Source organism: Dendrobates tinctorius, unplaced genomic scaffold (assembly GCF_039654945.1).
Source record: "Dendrobates tinctorius isolate UK_male_01 unplaced genomic scaffold, ASM3965494v1 ptg000155l, whole genome shotgun sequence".
Taxonomy (NCBI): domain Eukaryota; kingdom Metazoa; phylum Chordata; class Amphibia; order Anura; family Dendrobatidae; genus Dendrobates; species Dendrobates tinctorius.
The window spans coordinates 23384354-23405760 of record NW_027361822.1 but is presented as its reverse complement, the minus strand read 5'-3'; the positions used below and the strand labels follow the sequence as shown (position 1 = coordinate 23405760).

The window sequence follows — 21407 nt, the reverse complement described above, 5'->3', positions numbered from 1 at the left end:
AAAGGGAAGCATCGGCAGGGAGGGGGCTCCCTCCGTGCTTCCCTGAGCCCCCCACAGCAGCATAATGTGCAGCGATGCTGCGGGAGTCTCTTTCCCTACCGGTCCCCGGATCCAATATGGCAACGGGGACCTTCGGGGGCCTGTAGGGAGCTGATTTCCTCAGTGCCTGCAAAGCGCAGGCATGAGGAAGTCTGCGTCTATGCCTGTGACAGATCGCTGATCTGTCACAGTGATCTGTGATGTGACAGATCAGCGATCTGTCACAGGACAGTGATGTCCCCCCTGGGACAACCTAACAAAGTTAAAAAAAAGTGTAAAAATAATTTTAAAAAAATCGCTAAATAAATTAAAAAAAAAAAATATTCCCTAATAAATTCATTTTTTGGAAATAAAAAAAAAAACAATAAAAGTACACATATTTGGTATCGCCGCGTCCGTAACGACCCGCCCTATAAAACTGTCCCATTAGTTAACCCCTTTAGCAAACCCCTTAAAAAATAAAATTAAAAAACGAAGCAAAAAATAATGATTTATTATCATATTGCCGAACAAAAAGTACAACAACGCACGATCAAAAAGACGCATATAAATATCCATGGTACCGCTGAAAACGTCATCTTGTCCCGCAAAAAACGAGCTGCCACGCAGCGTCATCAGCAAAAAAATAAAAAAGTTATAGCTCGCAGAATAAAGTGATGCAAAAATAATTATTTTTTATATAAAATTGTTTTCATTGCATAGAAGCGCCAAAACATAAAAAAATGACATAAATGAGGTATCGCTGTAACCATACCGACCCGAAGAATAAAAGGGCTTTATCAATTTTACTGCACACAGAACGGTGTAAACGCACCCCCCAAAAGAAATTCATGAAACGCTGGTCTTTGTTCATTCTGCGTCCCAAAAATCGGAATAAAAAGCGATCAAAAAATGTCACGTGCCCAAAAATGGTACCAATAAAAACATGAACTCGTCCCACAAAAAATAAGACCTCACATGACTCAGTAGGTCAAAATATGGAAAAGTTATAGCTCTCAAAATGTGGTGATGCAAAAACTATTTTTACAATAAAAAGCGTCTTTTAGCGTGTGACAGCTGCCAAACATAAAAACCGCCATAAATAGTAAATCAAACCCCCCCGTTATCACCCCCTTAGTTAGGGAAAAATAATAAAATTTAAAAAATGTATTTATTTCCATTTTCCCATTAGGGTTAGGGCTAGGGCTAGGGTTAAGGTTAGGGCTGAGATTAGGGTTAGGGGTGTGTTGGGGTTAGGGTTGGAGTTATAATTGGGGGGTTTCCACTGTTTGGGTACATCAGGTGCTCTCCAAACGCAACATGGCATCTGATCTCGATTCCAGCCAATTCTGCGTTGAAAAATTCAAATGATGCTCCTTCCCTTCCAAGCTCTGCCATGCGCCCAAACAGTGTTTTACCCCCACATATGGGGTATCAGCCTACTTAGGACAAATTGCAAAACAACTTTTGGGGTCCAATTTCTCCTGTTGCCCTTAGGAAAATAAAAAATTGGGGGCAAAAATATCATTTTTGTGGAAGAAAATGATTTTTTTATTTTCACACCCGGGCGTTATAAACTTTTGTGAAGCACTTGGGGGTTCAAAGTGCTCACCACACATCTAGATAAGTTCCGTGGGGGGTCTAGTTTCCAATATGGGGTCACTTGTGAGGAGTTTGAATAGTTTAGGCACATCAGAGGCTCTCCAAACGCACATGACACATGAGACGTGTGCCCATACAGTAGTTTTCTCCCACATATGAGGTATCAGCGTACTCAGGACAAATTGAACAACAACTTTTGGGGTCCAATTTCTCCTGGTACCCTTGGGAAAATAAAAAATTGGGGACTAAATGATCATGTTTGTGGAAAAAATACGATTTTTTTTATTTTCACGCCCGGGTGTTATAAACTTCTGTGATGCACTGGGGGGTTAAAAGTGCTCACCACACATCTAGATAAGTTCCTTGGGGATCTAGTTTCCAAAATGGTGTCATTTGTGGGTGGTTTCCGCTGTTTTGGTACATCAGGGGCTTTCCAAACGCAACATGGTGTCCGATCTCAATTCCAGCCAAAAACGTCAAATGGCGCTGCTTCCCTTCCGAGCTCTGCCATGCCCCCAAATAGTCGTTTACACCTACATATGGGGTATCAGCGTACTCAGGACAAATTGCACAATAACTTTTAGTGTCCTGTTACCCTTGGAAAAATAAGAATTGAGGGTGAAAAGATAATTTTTGTGGAAAAAATATGATTTTTTAATTGTACGGCTGTACGTTATAAACATCTGTGAAGCCCTTGGGGGTTCAAAGTTCTCACCACACATCTAGATAAGTTCCTTGGGGGATCTAGTTTCCAAAATGGGGTCACTTGGGGGTTTCCACTGTTTAGGTACATCAGGGGCTCTCCAAAACGTGACATGGCGTCCAATCTGAATTCCAGCCAATTTTGCATTGAAAAAGTCAAAAGGCGCTCCTTCCCTTCTGAGCTCTGCCATGCACCGAAACAGTGGTTACCCCCACATATCAGGTATCAGCGTACTCAGGACAAATAGCACAATAACTTTTGCAGTCCAATTTCTCCTGTTACCCTTGGTAAAATAAAAAAAATTGAACTTGAAGTATTTTTTTTGTGAAAAAAAGTTAAATGTTCATTTTTTTTAAATATTCAAAAAATTTCTGTGAAGCACCTGAAGGGTTAATAAAGTTCTTGAATGTGGTTTTGAGCACCTTAAGGGTTGCAGTTTTTAGAATGGTGTCACTTTTGGGTATTTTCTGTCATATAGACCCCTCAAAGTGGCTTCAAATGTGATGTGGTCCGTAAAAATAAAATGGTGTTGCAAAAATGAGAAATCGCTGGTCAACTTTTAACCCTTATAACTTCCTAACAAAAAAAAATTTTGGTTCCAAAATTGTGCTGATGTAAAGGAAACATGTGGGAAATGTCACTTATCAAGTTTTTTGCGTACCGTATCTCTGTGACTTAAGGGCATAAAAATTAAAAGTTGGAAAATTGCGAAATTTTCAAAATTTTCGCCAAATTTCCATTTTTTTCACAAATAAACACAGGTTATTTGAATTAAATTTTACCACTAGCATGAAGTACAATATGTGACGAGAAAACAACGTCAGAATCACCGAGATCCATGGAAGCGTTCCAGAGTTATTACCTCATAAAGGGACAGTGGTCAGAATTGTAAAAATTGGCCCGGGAGTTAACGTGCAAACCACCCTTGGTAGTGAAGGGGTTAAAGGGGTTGAACAAAAATCTCCTATGAAACGATTAGGAATTGCAGTCCTTTTTCTTCAAAGCCGCCTCATTTCAGGGGCTCAAAAGTAATTGGCCAAATTAACTGTCCAATAAATAAAATGTCCATTTTTAATACTCTGTAGAGATTTCTCTGCAGGTAATGTCAGCCTGACGTCTGGAAGCCATGGACGTCACCAAACGCAGGGTCTCCTTGTTGTTGAAATTTTGGTTGGGTGAATTTACCCCTGTGCGTACTGTGGCCTGTCCTAATTAGACAGAGTCTTATTGAGCACTCAAAGGAAAAGAGGAAGCTACACTTGGTTAGCAACAACTCATTCCAGCAGAACTCTGGAAACTTTATTCACATTCATGGTCTTTTATCAGTTCGTACAGAAAGGAGTTATTCATTAACTTAAAGGCTTTACTTCTTATCTAATTGGTCAGTTTAAATACATGAACATATATGGGCGTCCGACCTAAGGTGACTTAAGAATCAGATGATATACTGCCCCTTGAATTCCAATGTCAGCAAGTCTACAATATCGGCTGGACCATCTGGCCTAACTTCCTCTTCTGGGTGTCTGGGACAAATGTCACAAGACAATGCTATCATGAGATCACATCAGCTCCCCAGACTGGCTTCATGGGGAGGTAGCAGGTTATTTCCACCAACTAGTTATAGAGTTCAAACTGTAAATATGTATCTGTGTGCATATGGCTATATAAGAATACATGAGTATATGGAGTATATAGCAGTATATAGCCTATAGCAGGCAAGTGAGATCTAGATTAAATACATATACATATATATTTCCATAACTGTTATGATTGAGTCACCGTAGGAGGCAAAAACAGAAATGCTAGCTAAGTCCTGAAAACCAGAGAAGTTGGCAGCTATCGGATTGCAGACCCCTGAACCTATCAACACAACTATCATTTGCCGTGGGGGGTTCCTACGATGCCCTAGACCCCTCGATCACAGCCGGAGAAATAGCTAGGCCTAAAGAAAGAAAGGGGAAAACTAAACTGCCCCAGAGCAGACCCCAAAGCAATAGGCATCCCCCAACATATTATGACGGTGAAGCAAGATGAAAACACTAACACAGGCAGAAAGATAGATTGAGCAAAGACGGGGCCCAATCTAGCTAGATAGAAAAGGACAGGAAGGCTGCTGTCTGCAATCCGTGAAAAACCCTATGAAAATAAGAGCCAACAGACTGACAGTGAAAAAGGCCCTGAAGACGCTAGGCTTCAAAAAAGCTATGTCAGTACTCAGGAATATTCTGAAGACAGAGCTACAGGCAAAAGGAGATTCAGCTCACCCCAGCAGGGAATGGCAGAATCCAGAAAAGCAAGGAAAGCAAAAACAAAACACTAATGCAAACAGGCAAAGCAGAAAAACTTAGCTTAGAGGAGCAGGAATCAGACTGGTGTCCTAGAAGTCCACAGAGAAATCACCTGCAGGGCAGAAGGGCGTGAGCAGCCTTATATCCAGTCCGTGACTCCACTCAGCCAGTCATCCTCATCAGGTTCAGGTGCCTGATAATCAGGCTCATTACCTTCCTTCACCAGAATAGGGAGTTCACCAGACCTCAGTGACGAAGGGGAAAATGAACTCACAACAGTACCTCCCCCTTGAGGAGGGGTCACCGAACCCTCAACCACGCCACCAGGGTGATCAGGGTGAGCCCGATGAAAGGCACGCACCAATCTTTTGGCATGAATATCAGAGGCAGAGACCCAGGAATTATCGTCCTGACTATAACCCTTCCACTTAACCAAATACTGGAGTCTCCGTCTAGCCAGACGGGAATCCAGTATTTTCTCTACCTCATATTCCATGTTACCTTCAACCAATACAGGGTCCGGAGGTGCCACCCCAGGAACAACTGGTTCAACAAACCTCTTCAACAAGGACTTATGGAACACATTATGGATTTTAAATGTGACAGGAAGAGCCAAACGGAAAGAGACCGGATTAATAATCTCCAAAATCTTGTAAGGTCCAATAAATTTAGGCTTAAACTTAGGAGAAGCCACCTTCAAAGCAATATTTTTTGATGATAACCACACCATATCACCAATCTTAAACTGGGGACCAATGGTCCTATGTCGATTGGAAAACCGCTGGGCCTTTTCCTGGGAGAGAGATAACTTATCCACCACTTGGTCCCAGATCTGGTGCATTCTCTCCACCACAGTGTCAACACCTGGGCAGGCAGAAGGCTCCACCTGCCCTGAAGAAAATCGAGGATGAAACCCAAAGTTACAAAAAAAAGGTGACATCAAAGTGGCAGAACTAGCTCTATTATTTAAAGCAAATTCAGCCAAGGGCAAAAATGAAACCCAATCATCCTGATCAGCGGAAATAAAACATCTCAAATACGACTCCAAGGTCTGGTTTGTTCTCTCTGTCTGCCCATTGGTCTGAGGGTGATAAGCAGAGGAGAAGGACAACTGAATTCCCAGCTTGGAACAGAAAGTCCTCCAAAATCTAGACACAAACTGAACTCCTCTGTCAGATACAATGTTCTCAGGAATCCCGTGTAAGCGAACCACCTGTTGTAAAAACAGGGGCACCAACTCCGAGGAAGATGGCAACTTAGGGAGTGGTACAAGATGAACCATCTTAGAGAACCTATCACAAATCACCCAAATAACAGTCATTCTTTGAGAGACCGGCATATCAGAGATGAAATCCATTGAACTATGGGTCCATGGCCTCCTGGGGACAGGCAAAGGCATCAACAACCCACTAGAACGAGAACAAGATTTAGACCAGGAGCAAGTCCCACAGGACTGCACAAAATTCCTGACATCATGAGACAAGGTGGGCCACCAAAAAGAGCGACTCACCAGATCTCTAGTACCAAAAATACCTGGATGACCAGCCAATGCAGAGCAATGAACTTCAGACATCACTCTCTTCTTCTTCCACTGGTCAGGAACATACAACTTTCCACTGGGACAACGCTCAGGTTTGTCCTCCTGGAACTCTTGCAGAGCAAGTCTCAAATCGGGCGAGATGGCAGAAAGAACTACCCCTTCGCCTAAAATGGTAGCAGGCTTGGTCACCACAGGAGAATCAGCAAAGAAACTCCTAGAGAGGGCGTCTGCCTTGACATTCTTAGTTCCAGGAAGAAAAGAGACCACAAAATCAAAACGTGTAAAAAACAAGGCCCACCTAGCTTGTCTAGGGTTCAAGCGTTTAGCCGACTCTAGATAAATCAAATTCTTGTGGTCAGTGAGGACCACAACTTGATGTTTAGCTCCCTCCAACCAATGTCTCCACTCCTCAAATGCCCATTTCATGGCCAACAGTTCCCGATTCCCCACATCATAGTTACGTTCAGATGGAGAGAACTTTCGGGAAAAGAAAGCACAGGGATTCATTTTAGCTGTTACAGGATCCTTTTGGGACAAAACAGCTCCTGCACCAATCTCAGAAGCATCCACCTCTACCTGGAACGGGAGTGAGACATCAGGTTGCCGCAAAACCGGGGCGGAGGTAAATCTTCGCTTCAGCTCCTGAAAGGAAGCAACAGCCTCCGGAGACCAATTCAACACATCAGCACCCTTCTTAGTCAGATCAGTCAATGGCTTGGCAATACTAGAAAATTTTGCTATAAATTTCCGATAAAAATTAGCAAAACCCAAAAACTTCTGGAGGGCCTTCAAAGAAGTGGGCTGAACCCAATCATAAATGGCCTGTACCTTGGCCGGGTCCATTTCAATAGTTGACAGAGACAAAATAAATCCCAAAAATGAAATCCTCTGTACTCCAAAATGGCATTTCGATCCTTTGACATACAGGGAATTCTCCCTCAAGATCCGGAACACAGTCCGAATATGTTCCACATGAGAATCCCAATCCTTGGAGAAGATCAAAATATCATCCAGATAGATAATCAAAAATTTATCGACAAAGTCTTGGAAAATATCGTTCATGAAGCACTGGAAGACAGAAGGGGCATTAGTGAGCCCAAAAGGCATCACCAGGTACTCAAAATGTCCCTCCGGAGTATTAAACGCCGTCTTCCATTCATCCCCCTGCTTAATGCGGATAAGATTATACGCCCCCCTGAGGTCAACTTGGTAAACCAGCAAGCACCCCTAACTCTAGAGAATAGATCCGAAATCAGGGGTAACGGATACTGATATTTAATAGTAATTTTATTGAGGGCACGATAATCAATACAAGGCCTTAAAGAACCATCCTTTTTGGCCACAAAAAAAAACCCGGCACCTAAGGGTGAAGAGGATGGTCTAATATGACCCTTCTCCAACGCCTCCTTAATATAGGACCGCATAGCCTCGTGCTCGGGTACAGATAAATTGAAGAGCCGACCCTTGGGAAATTTACACCCCGGGCTTAGTTCAATTGCACAGTCATAACTCCTATGAGGAGGCAAGGACGCAGACTCATTTTCACTAAATACATCATAAAAGTCCGCCAAATAGTCAGGAACATCATGCGACTGAGGAGAGGTGGAAAAAACCGGAGCCTCACTAAAGGTACACCGACAACCCCAACTCACCACAGACACAGATTTCCAATCCAAAACTGGATTATGAATTTGCAACCAGGGAAACCCCAGAACAACGGCATCATGCAGACCATGCAACACCAAAAATCTGCAATTTTCTTGATGGTCTGGGGCGACCCGCATGACCACCTGGGTCCAAAACTGAGGTTTATTTTTAGCCAAAGGAGTAGCATCAATCCCCCTCAAAGGGATAGGCGTCTGCAGAGGTGTCATCGGAAATCCACAACGTTTAGCAAAATCCAAGTCCATTAGGTTTAGCGCTGCTCCCGAATCCACAAAAGCCTTGGCGGAAAATGTGGACAGGGAGCAGATCAGAGTAATTGCCAGAAGAAACTTAGGTTGAACACCACCAACAGAAAACGTGTGTGCAAAGTGTTTCTCTCGTTTAGGACAAACAGAAATAATATGCGAGGCATCGCCACAGAAAAAACACTGCTTATTACGCCTTCTGAACTCCTGACGTTGCGCCTTAGGCAAAACTCTATCACATTGCATAGGTTCAGACGTCTGTTCAACCGGTGGCAACACCTCTCGTGCAATCCTGCGTTTACGTAAACGCCGATCAACCTGAATGGTTAATGACATAGAATCGTCCAGACCAGAGGGAACAGGAAATCCCACCATAGTATCTTTTACGGCTTCTGACAAACCATTCTGAAAGAGAGCAGCCAAGGCATTATCATTCCAGGTAGTAAGGACCGCCCACTTTCGGAACTTTTGACAGTACAACTCTGCAGAATCTCGACCCTGGTTCAATGCCAACAGGGTCTTTTCAGCCTGATCAATATCATTAGGTTCGTCATACAACAACCCCAAAGCTTGAAAGAATGCGTTCACATTAGTCAGAATAGGATCATCTGGTTTCAAAGAAAACGCCCAATCCTGGGGATCGCCACGCAGCAAAGAGATGACAATTTTAACCTGCTGCGCGGAGCTCCCTGACGAGTTAGGCTTCAAGGCAAAAAATAATTTACAATTATTTTTGAAACTCAAAAATTTAGATCGATCCCCAAAAAATACATCAGGTGTAGGGATCTTTGGTTCAACAGCATGCGAACGAGCAAGGTAGGCGGAAATTCCCCGCACTTCCGCAGCGAGCTGCTCCACACGATCAGACAATTGCTTTATCTCCATTGAGAGAAAAAAAAAATTCCCCCTACGGCCTCAGAGATATAGAGGAAAGAATATACGCACACCTTTTTTTTTTTAAACACAATTCTTTCCTGCTATTGAGTACCCTAGGATCTGCGGTAGGGCGGGTGATTCTGTTATGATTGAGTCACCGTAGGAGGCAAAAACAGAAATGCTAGCTAAGTCCAGAAAACCAGAGAAGTTGGCAGCTATCGGATTGCAGACCCCTGAACCTATCAACACAACTAGCAGTAGCCGTGGGGGGTTCCTACGATGCCCTAGACCCCTCGATCACAGCCGGAGAAATAGCTAGGCCTAAAGAAAGAAAGGGGAAAACTAAACTGAGCAGACCCCAAAGCAATAGGCAGCCCCCAACATATAATGATGGTGAAGCAAGATGAAAACACTAACACAGGCAGAAAGATGTCAGAAAGACATGTCAGTACTCAGGAATATTCTGAAGACAGAGCTACAGGCAAAAGGAGATTCAGCTCACCCCAGCAGGGAATGGCAGAATCCAGAAAAGCAAGGAAAACAAAAACAAAACACTAAAGCAAACAGGCAAAGCAGAAAAACTTAGCTTAGAGGAGCAGGAATCAGACTGGTGTCCTAGAAGTCCACAGAGAAATCACCCGCAGGGCAGAAGGGCGTCGGCAGCCTTATATCCAGTCCGTGACTCCACTCAGCCAGTCATCCTCATCAGGTTCAGGTGCCTGATAATCAGGCTCATTACCTTCCTTCACCAGAATAGGGAGTTCACCAGACCTCAGTGATGAAGGGGAAAATGAACTCACAACACATAACAATCCCCCCTTAGATATCACTTGCCCTAAAATCCTGCTCCTGGCCCAAAGCGCTGCAACTCTTTTATGCTGCCAGTGGACTGACATATGCCTAGTGCATACATCCTCCTCTGTACAGACTTTCGCAAATGGGCGGTCAGGAGATCTGTCTCTAAAGGGGGTTTGGTGTAATGTAATCAAAGTCTCTTAGTTAGCAGTCTATGCAGTCAGTGCATGTGTATTCTCTGTCAGGTAGGTAATTTATTCAGTCAGGTAGGTCATCCACAGCATCATTCCAGCTCAGGTGTGTCCTCTGGTATGAAGGCTTTTTCCTGCAATGCGGTGCGTGGATCCAGGTGGGGGGTTTTCCTCCAGGTTAGTGACGTCAACACTTGGAGAAGGTCCATCGGATCTGGGATTGAGTGCTTCTCTTTACGGACTTTTTCCACCAACACTCAGCAGTCTCCTGACTTCAGGGGGTGCATATCAGGTACCGAATCTGGACCTGGCAATGAGGGAGAAAAACTCAAGAATGGACATTAGCAAGATTCTTGATAAATTCAATTACACATGCAAAGTATCATATTGCATAGTCAACTGCTAGGCGAAGAATACCCCATAACTGGGTTTTTTACCCAAATAAAGTTTCATATTGGTGACAGCTTTTTCTGAGCCTACGGGAGTGTATAATGCCAGGGTTTGTCTGTCTCTTGGGCAAATTTTTTAGCATGCTGCTCTTAAGTGTCCCACCTAGTCTATGGTGTGGGATGGTGGGTAGTGTGTAGGCCTAAGTCTGACCCTACTGCTGATCAGGTCTCTTGTGTCAGGTTTGCTGTGTATGTGGGTCCCTGATCACTTGCTATTGCTTCTGGAACCCCCATATCTGCACACTATTTTTGAGAGTAGCTTCTTTGCAGCAGTCTTCGCCAACCGGTTCCTTACTGGGAAATCTTCAGGTCAGACGATGTGGGGGAACTTTTCCCGCTTGTCCGATGTTAAATTTGTCGGAGACCAAACAGCTGCTGGGAATCTTTGCTGTTAAGGTGTGAGTTGAGTCCAATCAGGTCATTCATCTGTGTCTTCAATTCTGTGTGGGGGCCATGTGCCCATTGAACCACCGTAGGGTACACACTTTAAGGTAGGCTGGGTCTGTTTTGAGGTAGACGTTTTGAGGTTGACGTTTTGAGGTGGACAAGTTTCTTGGGGCACAGTGCTTTTGCCCTTCAGCTTCCAGCTTCCCTTCTCCTTCCGAATCTGGTCCTGCTACTTCTTGTACAGGTTTCGGGAAGTCATTTTGTCAGGTTTTCTCGTCTTCAGTCGTCTTGTAGTAGCCGTCCGGCTCTACGACTTCTCCCATTTTCCATATTGTCTTCCTCTGGCTTTCTTTGGTTGCCACGTCTGCCATGTTGATACCCCGTGACTCTACTGTGTTCAGTTTTCCGTATGCCTTGACCTTCAACACTGCCACCACTTTTAGTAGTTGAAGAGCGTCCAGCAGGTCTCTGATGGCTCCATGGTGCTTCACGGTCGATCCGCTTGCTGTGATGAAGTTTCTTGCAGCCCAGATGGGTCCGAAGTCGGGTGCCATGTCATGCGAGTACCTGGAAGTTTTTGTTCTTCGCAATCAGGCAGGTCTTTTGTCAGCTCTATCAACTCCGTTTCTTGGGCTGACAACCTTCTGGACCATAGGATGTCTTGATTGCTGGTCACTGCACATCCCTTGTGGAATCTTCCTTCACCATCTGTAAAACTGGAGCCATCTACGGTATCTTGCAGATTTTTCATCCGAGGGTCCGTATCCGCATCCCCCTTTGGGAGTGGGAGTAGAACCAGGTAACGGCTGAGAGGTAACGGCTGAGAGCACTGGAGAGTGGTGGAGAGCAGCCTTGTCAGGAGAGCGTGTGCTGCAGATATTGTTTTCATGCAGGAGGGCACCCCCTTGCAACTGGATCCAGGCCGGCTGAGAGGTAGTCTAGAGGCCTCTGGTTTTCCTCCGTGGGTCTGTTTTAAGCCTGGCCAGTAGCATGACCTTCTCCATTTTTGTCCTTCTTTTTCCATTCGGTCAGGACGGGATGGCTTCTCGTAGTCAGGGAGGCCTAGAGTTGGTGCAGAGACTATGAAGTCTTTCAGTTTCCTGTACGAGATAAAAGGCTTCAATGCGTTGATGCAATTGTACAGAGGCTGCATTAAGCCTGGAGCACCAGGGATCCAAGTTCCGCAGTACGAGACTAGACTAAGGAAGGCCTGCATCTTCAGAGTTGTTGAGGGAGCCATCTTCTCCTCCGCAGTCCTCCGGTCATCTATCAAGTGTTTCGTCTAGTGGGCGATATGGTGTCTTCAGGAACATGCTTTTGACACCACTGGACTCTGTTTTGCAGAACTTACATTGCTTCTCCGTCAGGCAGAGTAGAGGAGACATGGAAAGCGCTGTGCAGGTAGCGATGTCGATGACTTCTGCATGCTCCGCAATCCAGTTGATGGGGATGGAGGGCAATGATCTGGCGAGCTGTGAAAGGCTGTTCTGGGCCCTCTTGGGCAACACTGTCCATTTGTTCCGCACCCACCTTGTGCGTTTTCAGGAACTGGTCGTGCAGGTGAGGGGGAACATTGAGGGGAGCTTCGGGCAGAGCCATTGCCGTGAGCACCGTTGCTGTGGCTGGCACATTTGTCAGCAGAGTGTGCAGATCTGGCACAACTGGGGTTTCAAACACGGTTGCTTCGCTCACAGTCCTCAGGTTATGCCCAATTCAACCCAGTCTGGTTCTCCTTTCACAGTCTTCCTCTTGATCGAGAAAAACTGGGACTGCATGATGATTCCCGTGGGTGAGGTGGCTCAATCTGGCCTTGCTCTTCACAGTGCCGTGAGTGACTCCCATCTTCTGGCACAGGGCCGGCAGGAAAACCAGCTGTTTGCTGGGGTCCTCTTCGTCAGAGATGACGTCCGACTGAGCTTTCTTGCTCTCACAGGGGGTCGTTTTGCTAGGGCGTCTTCTTTACCAGTCAGCAGCAGTTCCTTTCACCCAGCTTGATCTCAGGTCAGCATTTGTTAATCAGTTTGAGGAGCTGAGTGGCTGTCTTCTGGTCCAGGGCCTGGATTAACTTCAGGGAGCACCTTCAGAATCTTGTCCAAGATGATCCTCTGGCGCTGTAGCCGGACGCAGTGCAGCCATTTCACGAAGCAGGTGTGGTCCCTCTGGGTTGAGAGTTTTCCTGGCCCATGCCAAAGTTCTTAGGCCGTTTCTTGAACAGCAGTTCCACTTAGACCTCCAGTTGGTCAGAGGCAGTTTAGCTCTGGGTGATGAGCAGCGGATGCTGGGCCTTCTGACCGTCCGGGGTTCCAGACTTGAGTGACACCCGCACTGGTGCAACTTGAGGTCTCCCTTAGGCCATAGGCTTCTGGGTGCTATGTCCAGCACCTCCTTGGATAGGCTTGCACCGGTTGTTCGAGTGAGGCTCTTGTAGGGCCACCAGCATGATTGATTCTTCCTGGGCCTGGGGTGGAGAGGAGGCCAAGGTCACATCTTCATGGGAAACTTTGGTCACCTTCAGTTCCTGCAGTAAGTCTGCGCTCATCAAGTGGGGTGGGCAGGTCTCCACCGTAAACTGGAACAGGATAGAGTATCCTGGCTGTGTCCACATGCACAGGGGTTTGCGAGCTGGGGAACGTCTGTCTTGACCTGCAGTCCCCATATAAGACACACAGTGCTCTGATAGACTGGTGGGGTCAAGGATTTTCACTTCTGTCTGCACCAGTGTCCACAAGGAAAGGTATGATAGCCCCCCGTGATTTGAGGTATTGGGTCCGCTGATGGGGTTTCACATGTCAGGGGCGTGACGTCTGGCGGACTTGGTTTGCCTCTGTCTTATGGACAGGGTTCTTCATTGTCTTCTGTGTTTCTTTCTTGGCCTATTCCTCTGCGGGATGACCTGGGTTGCCGGGGTGCTGTGCACTGTGTCCGGAAATGGCCAAAGTTGCCACAGTTGAAACATCTGCCAGCTCTCCTAACTCTGTGTGATAGTTGCTCCTCCACGTCAGTGGTCACCACAGGAGGGTCTGTCCTCCACACCCCTGGGAGGGACTTAATTCTTCTGGCTACAGCGAGCAGGACATCTACTGCTATTGTCCTGTACTCAGGCCTGGCCACTATCAGTAGTTTCTTGATTGGTTCTCTTAGTCCATGCACAAAGGCTTGTGCCAACATTTGTCCGTGTACCTGATCATGAATAGTGATGCCTAAAATTTGGAATACTTGCCTCACTCTGCCATGAAACTTGTCTACAGACTCTGTCTCGGCTTGTCTCATGTTATGCAGGCTGAGTGCTTGTCTGGCGTTGGCCCACTCTCTAAGCTGTTCAATTAACTTTGATCCTGATTCCCAGGAATGCACATCTAATTCTGATGGAAGCTTGAAGTGTTCCTTCAAGATTGGCCAGAGTGTTTCACCTGCTTTTACCTCCATGATGGACCAGAGATCACTCCAGGTTGCAGCATATGTCTGCTGGCTCTGCTGCATTCTTCGGTAAAATGGCATGGGGTCCATATCTGGGTCTGGCAGGTTTTTTAGAATACTGAACACCTGGCTAGGGGTGAAGGGCACATAGTGTAAGAGTTCTGGCTCTATCTTCCCCTGCCTTCTTGGTGTCTGTGAGTTTCCCCTAGTACTATGCAGCACAATCTCCTCTTCATGTTCATCAGAGGAGGAACTGTGCCATTGTGTGATTGTCTTTCTGTGTGTGTGTACTCCCCCCCGAGACTGCAGCTCCGTGTGGCATATAGGATCTTCAGTCTTAGCAGGTGCAGTGTCTGATGGCCCACACTTCCCTTCTGCTAGCTGTTGTATCGGGAGGGCACCTGTGTTGTTATGTGTGGGGAGTGATTCACTTTCTTCTCCCGGTGTCATAACTGTCCTTTAGAGAGATTGCCCTGTGGAACTAGGGACACCTCATTGTCTGGATAAGGCACTGGGCCAGCAGGTGACGAACTGAGAGGTGGGTGAGGAAAAGAAAGAGAGGGAAGGGTGGAGGAAAGATTTGGAATAGGAGAAGTGAGAGATAGCAGAGGAGAGTGAGGAGGCGACAAAAGAGGAGGAGATGGTGAAGACGAGGAGGAGGAGGGAAGAGGAGAGGGATGAGAGGTGGGCGTTGGTGATGAAGATGGAGAGGGAGGAGAGATAGGAGAGAGAAAAGGAGGAGGAGGAGAAGGGATAGGAGGAGAGATAGATGAGAGAGGGGAGGAGATTGTGAGAATAGCGGAGATAGAGGGAGGAGAGAGATGGGAGGAGGGAAGAGTGGGGAGAGAGAAGATGGGGGGAGCAAACTGCTTCCCCCCCTCTGCCGTCACAGAAGGCATTCTTAGATCTGTGGTCCTTCTCAGACGGCACAGATTAGTATGCCGCTGAAAACACTTTTCCTACACGTAAAAAAACAATCCTTTCTTGTTCACACTATCTGTTAGCACCTTCTGCGCTGTAAAATCCTCTGTCACTTTAAGAAAATGCAGACGGCAATTGAGCTCAACTAGCTACTTCCCTTTTTCCTTTCAATACATCATACCATGCTGCAGCATACGGAGCTGCCCGTAGAAAATGACATGCTTAACTTTCTGAATAGCACCTACTGTGTCTGTTCCAAAAACTTCAAAAAGGTGAGTGATTAAAACTCAATATGGAAAATCAAAAATTGGCAAGATAACACAGGAATTACCAAAGCAAGTAAAAATTCTCTTTTTAACAAAAAACTGAAAGAAAGAAGTGAAAACTAAAACCTAAAAAAAACTGATAAAATGTCACAAAAAGTGGAAGAAAACTAAGAAGAGATAAAAAGGGAAAAATGATTTTCCTTCTCTTTCTAACAAAATAAAAGGAAAGGAAAAAAAATCTCAATGAGTAATGAAAACCAAAAAGACTCATAACAAAACGTAAAAATGAAAAAAAAAAACAAAAGAAAAAGAGAAAAATGATCAGGGAGTAAAAGATTTTTAAAAGGAAAACAAATCAAATGTTGATAAGATCAAAATGTATATAAACTTTAAAAGAACCACTCAGAAAAATAAAAAAAATCAGTAGATTCAGGAAAAAATGGAGGAAAAAGGAAAGAAAACAAAAAGAATACTCATGAAGTTGGTAGACCTTGCAAAAAACACTCCAAAATATTTATAAGAATCTAAAAATCAGTACAACTTCCAACAATAAAAGGGTTAATGCAGAAATGATGCAGGATACACACAGTTCCCCTTTTTTTTTTTCCTCTGCCTGTGCCTCTCAATGAAATTTTCTGGGAACAATGGAAGAGAAAAATTAAACCTAACGTAGACTGCAGTGATATGCTCAAAAAACCCAACTTTCCCGAAGATTCTCACACTGCAGTAACAAGAATAAAAATCTCCACCAAAAATGCAAGATAAAACATTAAATAGGGAAAAACAGAGTACAAATATGACAATATGAAAAATATATATATCAGGGGCACACCCTGTAGGCAAAAAAAAGGAAGTGTACAATAAAAAAAGGAAAAACTTTTTCTGCTTCAGATCTTTGTGGAAACCTGCAATGAATTCACATATAGACGTCCGGGGAGAGAGATTGAAAGCCCTTGTCTTGTGACGCGTATGTGAAACAGCTGCTGGTAACCGATAACTGCCAACCACACTGGGTGCACTGCACTGGTGACCCGGGAATGTTAACACGCTGTACCGGACGTCCTGACTGGCTCGTCAGTATCAGTAATGTGATAACTCCCACAATGTTGCCACCACCTGATACCTGGGCCGGCTTCTCCTGTCCTTCCCTGTGACCAGGTGTGTTGGTGGCAACCTGTCAAGTGGTTTGGCTTGCAATATCTCCCCTAAGCTAACACCACCGCGTGGCCTGGCGTGGGCGCTGTTGTCCCTTCCTGTGCACAGGTGTTTGTTGTGATAGCTTGATGTGAGATTCACCTTGTGATAACTCCGTAAGGCCCCACCACCTGTCCCTGGGCAAGGCTTCTCCTGTCCTCCCCCTGTGTCCAGGTGTATTTGTGAGGACCTATCTGAGTGGGTCAAACTCCCCTAATATCGGTTTTCCAGCACCCACAAACACAAATCTGTCACAATTTTCCACCATCTCTCTTACCCGGATCTTAGACACACAGGATCACAGCAGACACTTAGCTTATCCCAGGGTTTGGATAAGAGCGTGGACTTTTTAACACTACCTGGGTTTGGTGACCACACTGACCGGCTAGAGTTGCTGACCCGGACTGGGCACAGGGAACATTCAGGTAAGATAACTAGATTTTCTTACCTTACTTATGGAGTTGCGCAAATCTCCGTTCCCATGAGCCAAGACCTTGGCCGGCACATCTGTCCTCTCCGGTCAGCAGGATCCCCGTGCGTTTCATCCACGGCCTCGAGTTGGGCGTCTATTGTTGTGGAATTTACCCCTGTGCGTACTGTGGCCTGTCCTAATTAGACAGAGTCTTATTGAGCGCTCAAAGGAAAAGAGGAAGCTACATTTGGTTAGCAACAACTCATTCCAGCAGAACTCTGGAAACTTTATTCACATTCATGGTCTTTTATCAGTTCGTACAGAAAGGAGTGGTTATTCATTAACATAAAGGCTTTACTTCTTATCTAATTGGTCAGTTTAAATACATGAACATATATGGGCGTCCGACCTAAGGTGACTTAAGAATCAGATGATATACTGCCCCTTGTATTCCAATGTCAGCAAGTCTACAATATCAGCTGGACCATCTGGCCTAACTTCCTCTTCTGGGTGTCTGGGACAAATGTCACAAGACAATGCTATCATGAGATCACATCAGCTCCCCAGACTCTCTCATGGGGGTGGGGGGGTAGCAGGTTATTTCCACCAACTAGTTATAGAGTTCAAACTGTAAATATGTATCTGTGTGCAGTATATATGAGTATATAGCAGTATATAGCCTATAGCAGGCAAGTGAGATCTAGATGAAATACATATACATATATATTTCCATATCTCCTCTTCTGTGAGGCCTTGTTGGCCTTTACTGCAGTGACTTCAGTTGTAGCATGTTTGTGGGTCTTTCTGCCTTAAGTTTTGTTTTAATCATGTGACATGCAGCATGATGAGGCCGAGATGTAGTGATGACTCGGCCATTGTGGAATATTCCACTTATCTAAACCCATCCTGTTTGAAACACTCCACTTATCCCAGCATGTTTGCTCATCACTACTCTTGACTTCACAGTAAACTTCCCCTCATCCAGCACCATGACAACCAGCACAGCACAGTCCTGCATACACTGAGGCCCCTGATCATGTGACCCCTGACTCCTCCCCTCCTGTGACCTCATCCCAGGTCCTGTGCGCACAGAACAGCCATATACTGTGCGGGGGGGTGTGGCTCTGCAGGTGGAGGTATGTGGAGACATTAACCCCTTCAGTACTAACACTGGCTCTTTTGGACCCCTATGTAATGTGTGTTCTCCCTGAGGTAGTCACATGTTTGGTAAAATCCCCATATTCTGATGCAGTCGGCCTCCCGTCCCCCTCAGGCAGCCATTGCTGAGCATTCTCCTTAGGGTGGGCTTTCTGTTCCAAGTGAATATGGCCATGTCATCCCCAGTGAGAGGCCAGAGTTACATCAGCTTATAACAGACAAAGCTCCTCCGGGTTCGGCAGTTCACCAGGTTGAGCCTTTTTCCATCGGGTTCGGCTGTTCTCCATCAGGTTCTGTCGTCCTTCGTCAGGTTTGGCCGTCCTCCCTCAGGTTCGGCTGTTCTCCGTTAGGTTCTGCTGTCCTCCATCAGGTTCTGCCGTATTCCGTCAGGCTCTGCCTTCCTCTGTCAGGGTCAGCCATACTCCCTCAGGTTTGGTCGTTCTTCACCAAGTTCGGCTGTTCTGCACCAGATTTGCCGTTCTCCACAAGGTTCGGCCATTCTCTGTCAGGTTCAGCCATTCTCCATCAGGTTTGGCCGTTCACCTTCAGGTTTGGCCGTTCTACATCAGGTTTGGCCGTTCTCCACAAGGTTCGGCCATTCTCCGTCAGGTTCGGCCATTCTCCGTCAGGTTCGGCCATTCTCCGTCAGGTTCGGCCATTCTCCATCAGGTTCGGCCATTCTCCATCAGGTTCGGCCATTCTCCATCAGGAACAGTCATTCTCCATCAGGTTTGGCCGTTCTCCACCAGGTTTGGCTGTTCTCCATCATGTTGAACCATTCTCTATCAGGTTGGGCCATTCTCCATGAAGTTCAGCCACTCTCAGTCAGGTTTGGCCGGTCTCCCTCAGGTCCAGGCATTCTCCCTCAGGTTCGGCCATTCTCCATCAGGTTCTGTCATCCTCCGTCAGGTTTGGCTGTCCTCCCTCAGGTTTGGCCATTCTCCGTCCAGGTTCAACTGTTCTCCATTAGGTTCTGCCGTCCTCCGTCAGATTCTGCCGTCCTCTGTCAGGGTCAGCCGTTCTCCCTCAGGGTCGGCCGTTCTCCCTCAGGGTTGGCCGTCCTCCCTCAGGCTTATAACAGACAATGCTCATCCGGGTTTAGCAGTTCACCAGGTTGAGCCGTTCTCCATCAGATTCGACCATTCCCCACCAGGTTCAGCGGTTCTCCATCAGGTTCGGCCGTTCTCCATCAGGTTCAACCGTTCTCCGTCAGGTTTGGTCATTCTCAATCAGGTTCGGCCACTCTCCGTCAGTTTCAGCCGTTCTCTGTCGGGTTCGGTCGTTCTCCATCAGGTTCGACCATTCTCCATCAGGTCCGGCCGTTCTCCATCAGGTCCGGCCGTTCGCCATCAGGCTCAGCCGATCTCCCTCAGGTTTGGCCATTCTCCATCAGGTTCGGCTGTTCTCCACCAGTCGGACATTCACTCTGGATTATTTACACTTAGGTCCAGAAATATTTTGACAGTGGTCAAATCTTCGTGATTTCAGCTCTGCTGGCCACAATTCTGGATGTAAAATGAAGCAGCTGAGATGCAATTGAAGTGGAGACTTTCAGGTCTAATTAAAGGAGTTGAACAAAAATCTCACGATGAGGCCGAGAAGTAGTAATGTCTCGGCCATTGTGGAATATTCCACTTATCTAATCCCATCCTGTTTGATACACTCCGCTTATCCCAGCACCTTTTGCTCATCACTATTCTTGACTTCACAGGTAAACTTCCCCTCATCCAGCACCATGACAACCAGCGCAGCAGAGTCCTCCATACACTGAGACCCCTGATCATGTGACCCCTGACTCCTCCCCTCATGTGACCTCATCACAGGTCCTTTGCGCACAGAACAACCACCATATATCTGGTGTGGGGCTCTGCAGGTAGAGGTATGTGGAGACATTATCCCTTCAGTATTAACACTGGCTCTTTTGGACCCCTATGTAATGTGTGTTCTCCCTCAGGTGATCACATATGTTTGGTAAAATCCCCATATTCTGATGCAGTCGGCCTCCAACCCCCCTCAGGCAGCCATTGCTGAGCATTCTCCTTAGGGTGGGCTTTCTGCTTCAAGTGAATATTTCATCCCCAGTGAGAGCCCAGAGATACATCAACGTATAACAGACAAAGCTCCTCCGGGTTTGGCAGTTCTCTCTCTCATGTTCAGACGTTCTCCTCCAGGTGGAGCTGTTTTCCATTGGATTTGTCCCTTTTCCATCAGGTTTGGCTGTTCTGCACCAGGTTGGGCCATTCTCCATTAAGTTCGGCCATTCTCCAACAGGTTTGGCCATTTTCCTCCAGGTTTGGCCGTCCTACATCAGGTTGGGCCTTTCTCCATCAGGATCAGCCGTTCACCATCAGGTTTGGCCGTTCTCCCTCAGGTTTGGCTGTTCTGCACCAGGTTGGGCCGTTCTGCACCAGGTTCGGCCATTCTCCATCAGATTTGGCTATTCTCCATCAGGATCAGCCGCTCACCATCAGGTTCGGTCGTTCTGCACCAGGTTGGGCCGTTCTCCATTAGGCTCGGCCATTCTCCATCAGATTCGACCATTCTCCATCAGGATCAGCCGATCACCATCAGGTTCGGTCGTTCTCCATCAGGTTTGGCTGTTCTGCACCAGGATGGGCCGTTCTCCATTAGGTTCGGCCATTCTCCATCAGATTCGGCCATTCTCCATCAGATTCGGCCGTTTTCCACCAGGTTTGGCCGTTCTCCATCAGGTTTGGCAGTTCTCCACCAGGTTGGGCCTTTCTCCATCACGATCAGCTGTTCATCGTCAGGTTTGGCCATTCTGCACCAGGTTCGGCCATTCTCCATCAGATTTGGCTATTCTCCATCAGGATCAGCCGCTCACCATCAGGTTCGGTCGTTCTGCACCAGGTTGGGCCGTTCTCCATTAGGCTCGGCCATTCTCCATCAGATTCGACCATTCTCCATCAGGATCAGCCGATCATCATCAGGTTCGGTCGTTCTCCATCAGGTTTGGCTGTTCTGCACCAGGATGGGCCGTTCTCCATTAGGTTCGGCCATTCTCCATCAGATTCGGCCATTCTCCATCAGATTCGGCCGTTTTCCACCAGGTTTGGCCGTTTTCCACCAGGTTTGGCCGTTCTCCATCAGGTTGGGCCTTTCTCCATCACGATCAGCTGTTCATCGTCAGGTTTGGCCGTTCTCCATCAGGTTCGGCTGTTCTCCACCAGTCGGATGTTCTCTCTGGATTATTTACACTTTAGTCCAGAAATATTTCGACAGTGGTCAAATCTTCGTGATTTCAGCTCTGCTGGCCACA

The 21407-nt window shown here is 46.4% G+C and overlaps 1 protein-coding gene across 1 annotated transcript in view; it reads left to right on the top strand.

Moving 5' to 3' along the window:
• The window catches only part of LOC141051188 (uncharacterized), a 181746-nt gene that overhangs the window by 64679 nt on the left and 95660 nt on the right, over positions 1–21407 (top strand). The window contains 3 exon segments of the mRNA XM_073548052.1: positions 18314–18437; positions 18538–18656; positions 19951–20006. Of these exon segments, the coding sequence (XP_073404153.1) occupies positions 18314–18437; positions 18538–18656; positions 19951–20006 (299 nt within the window).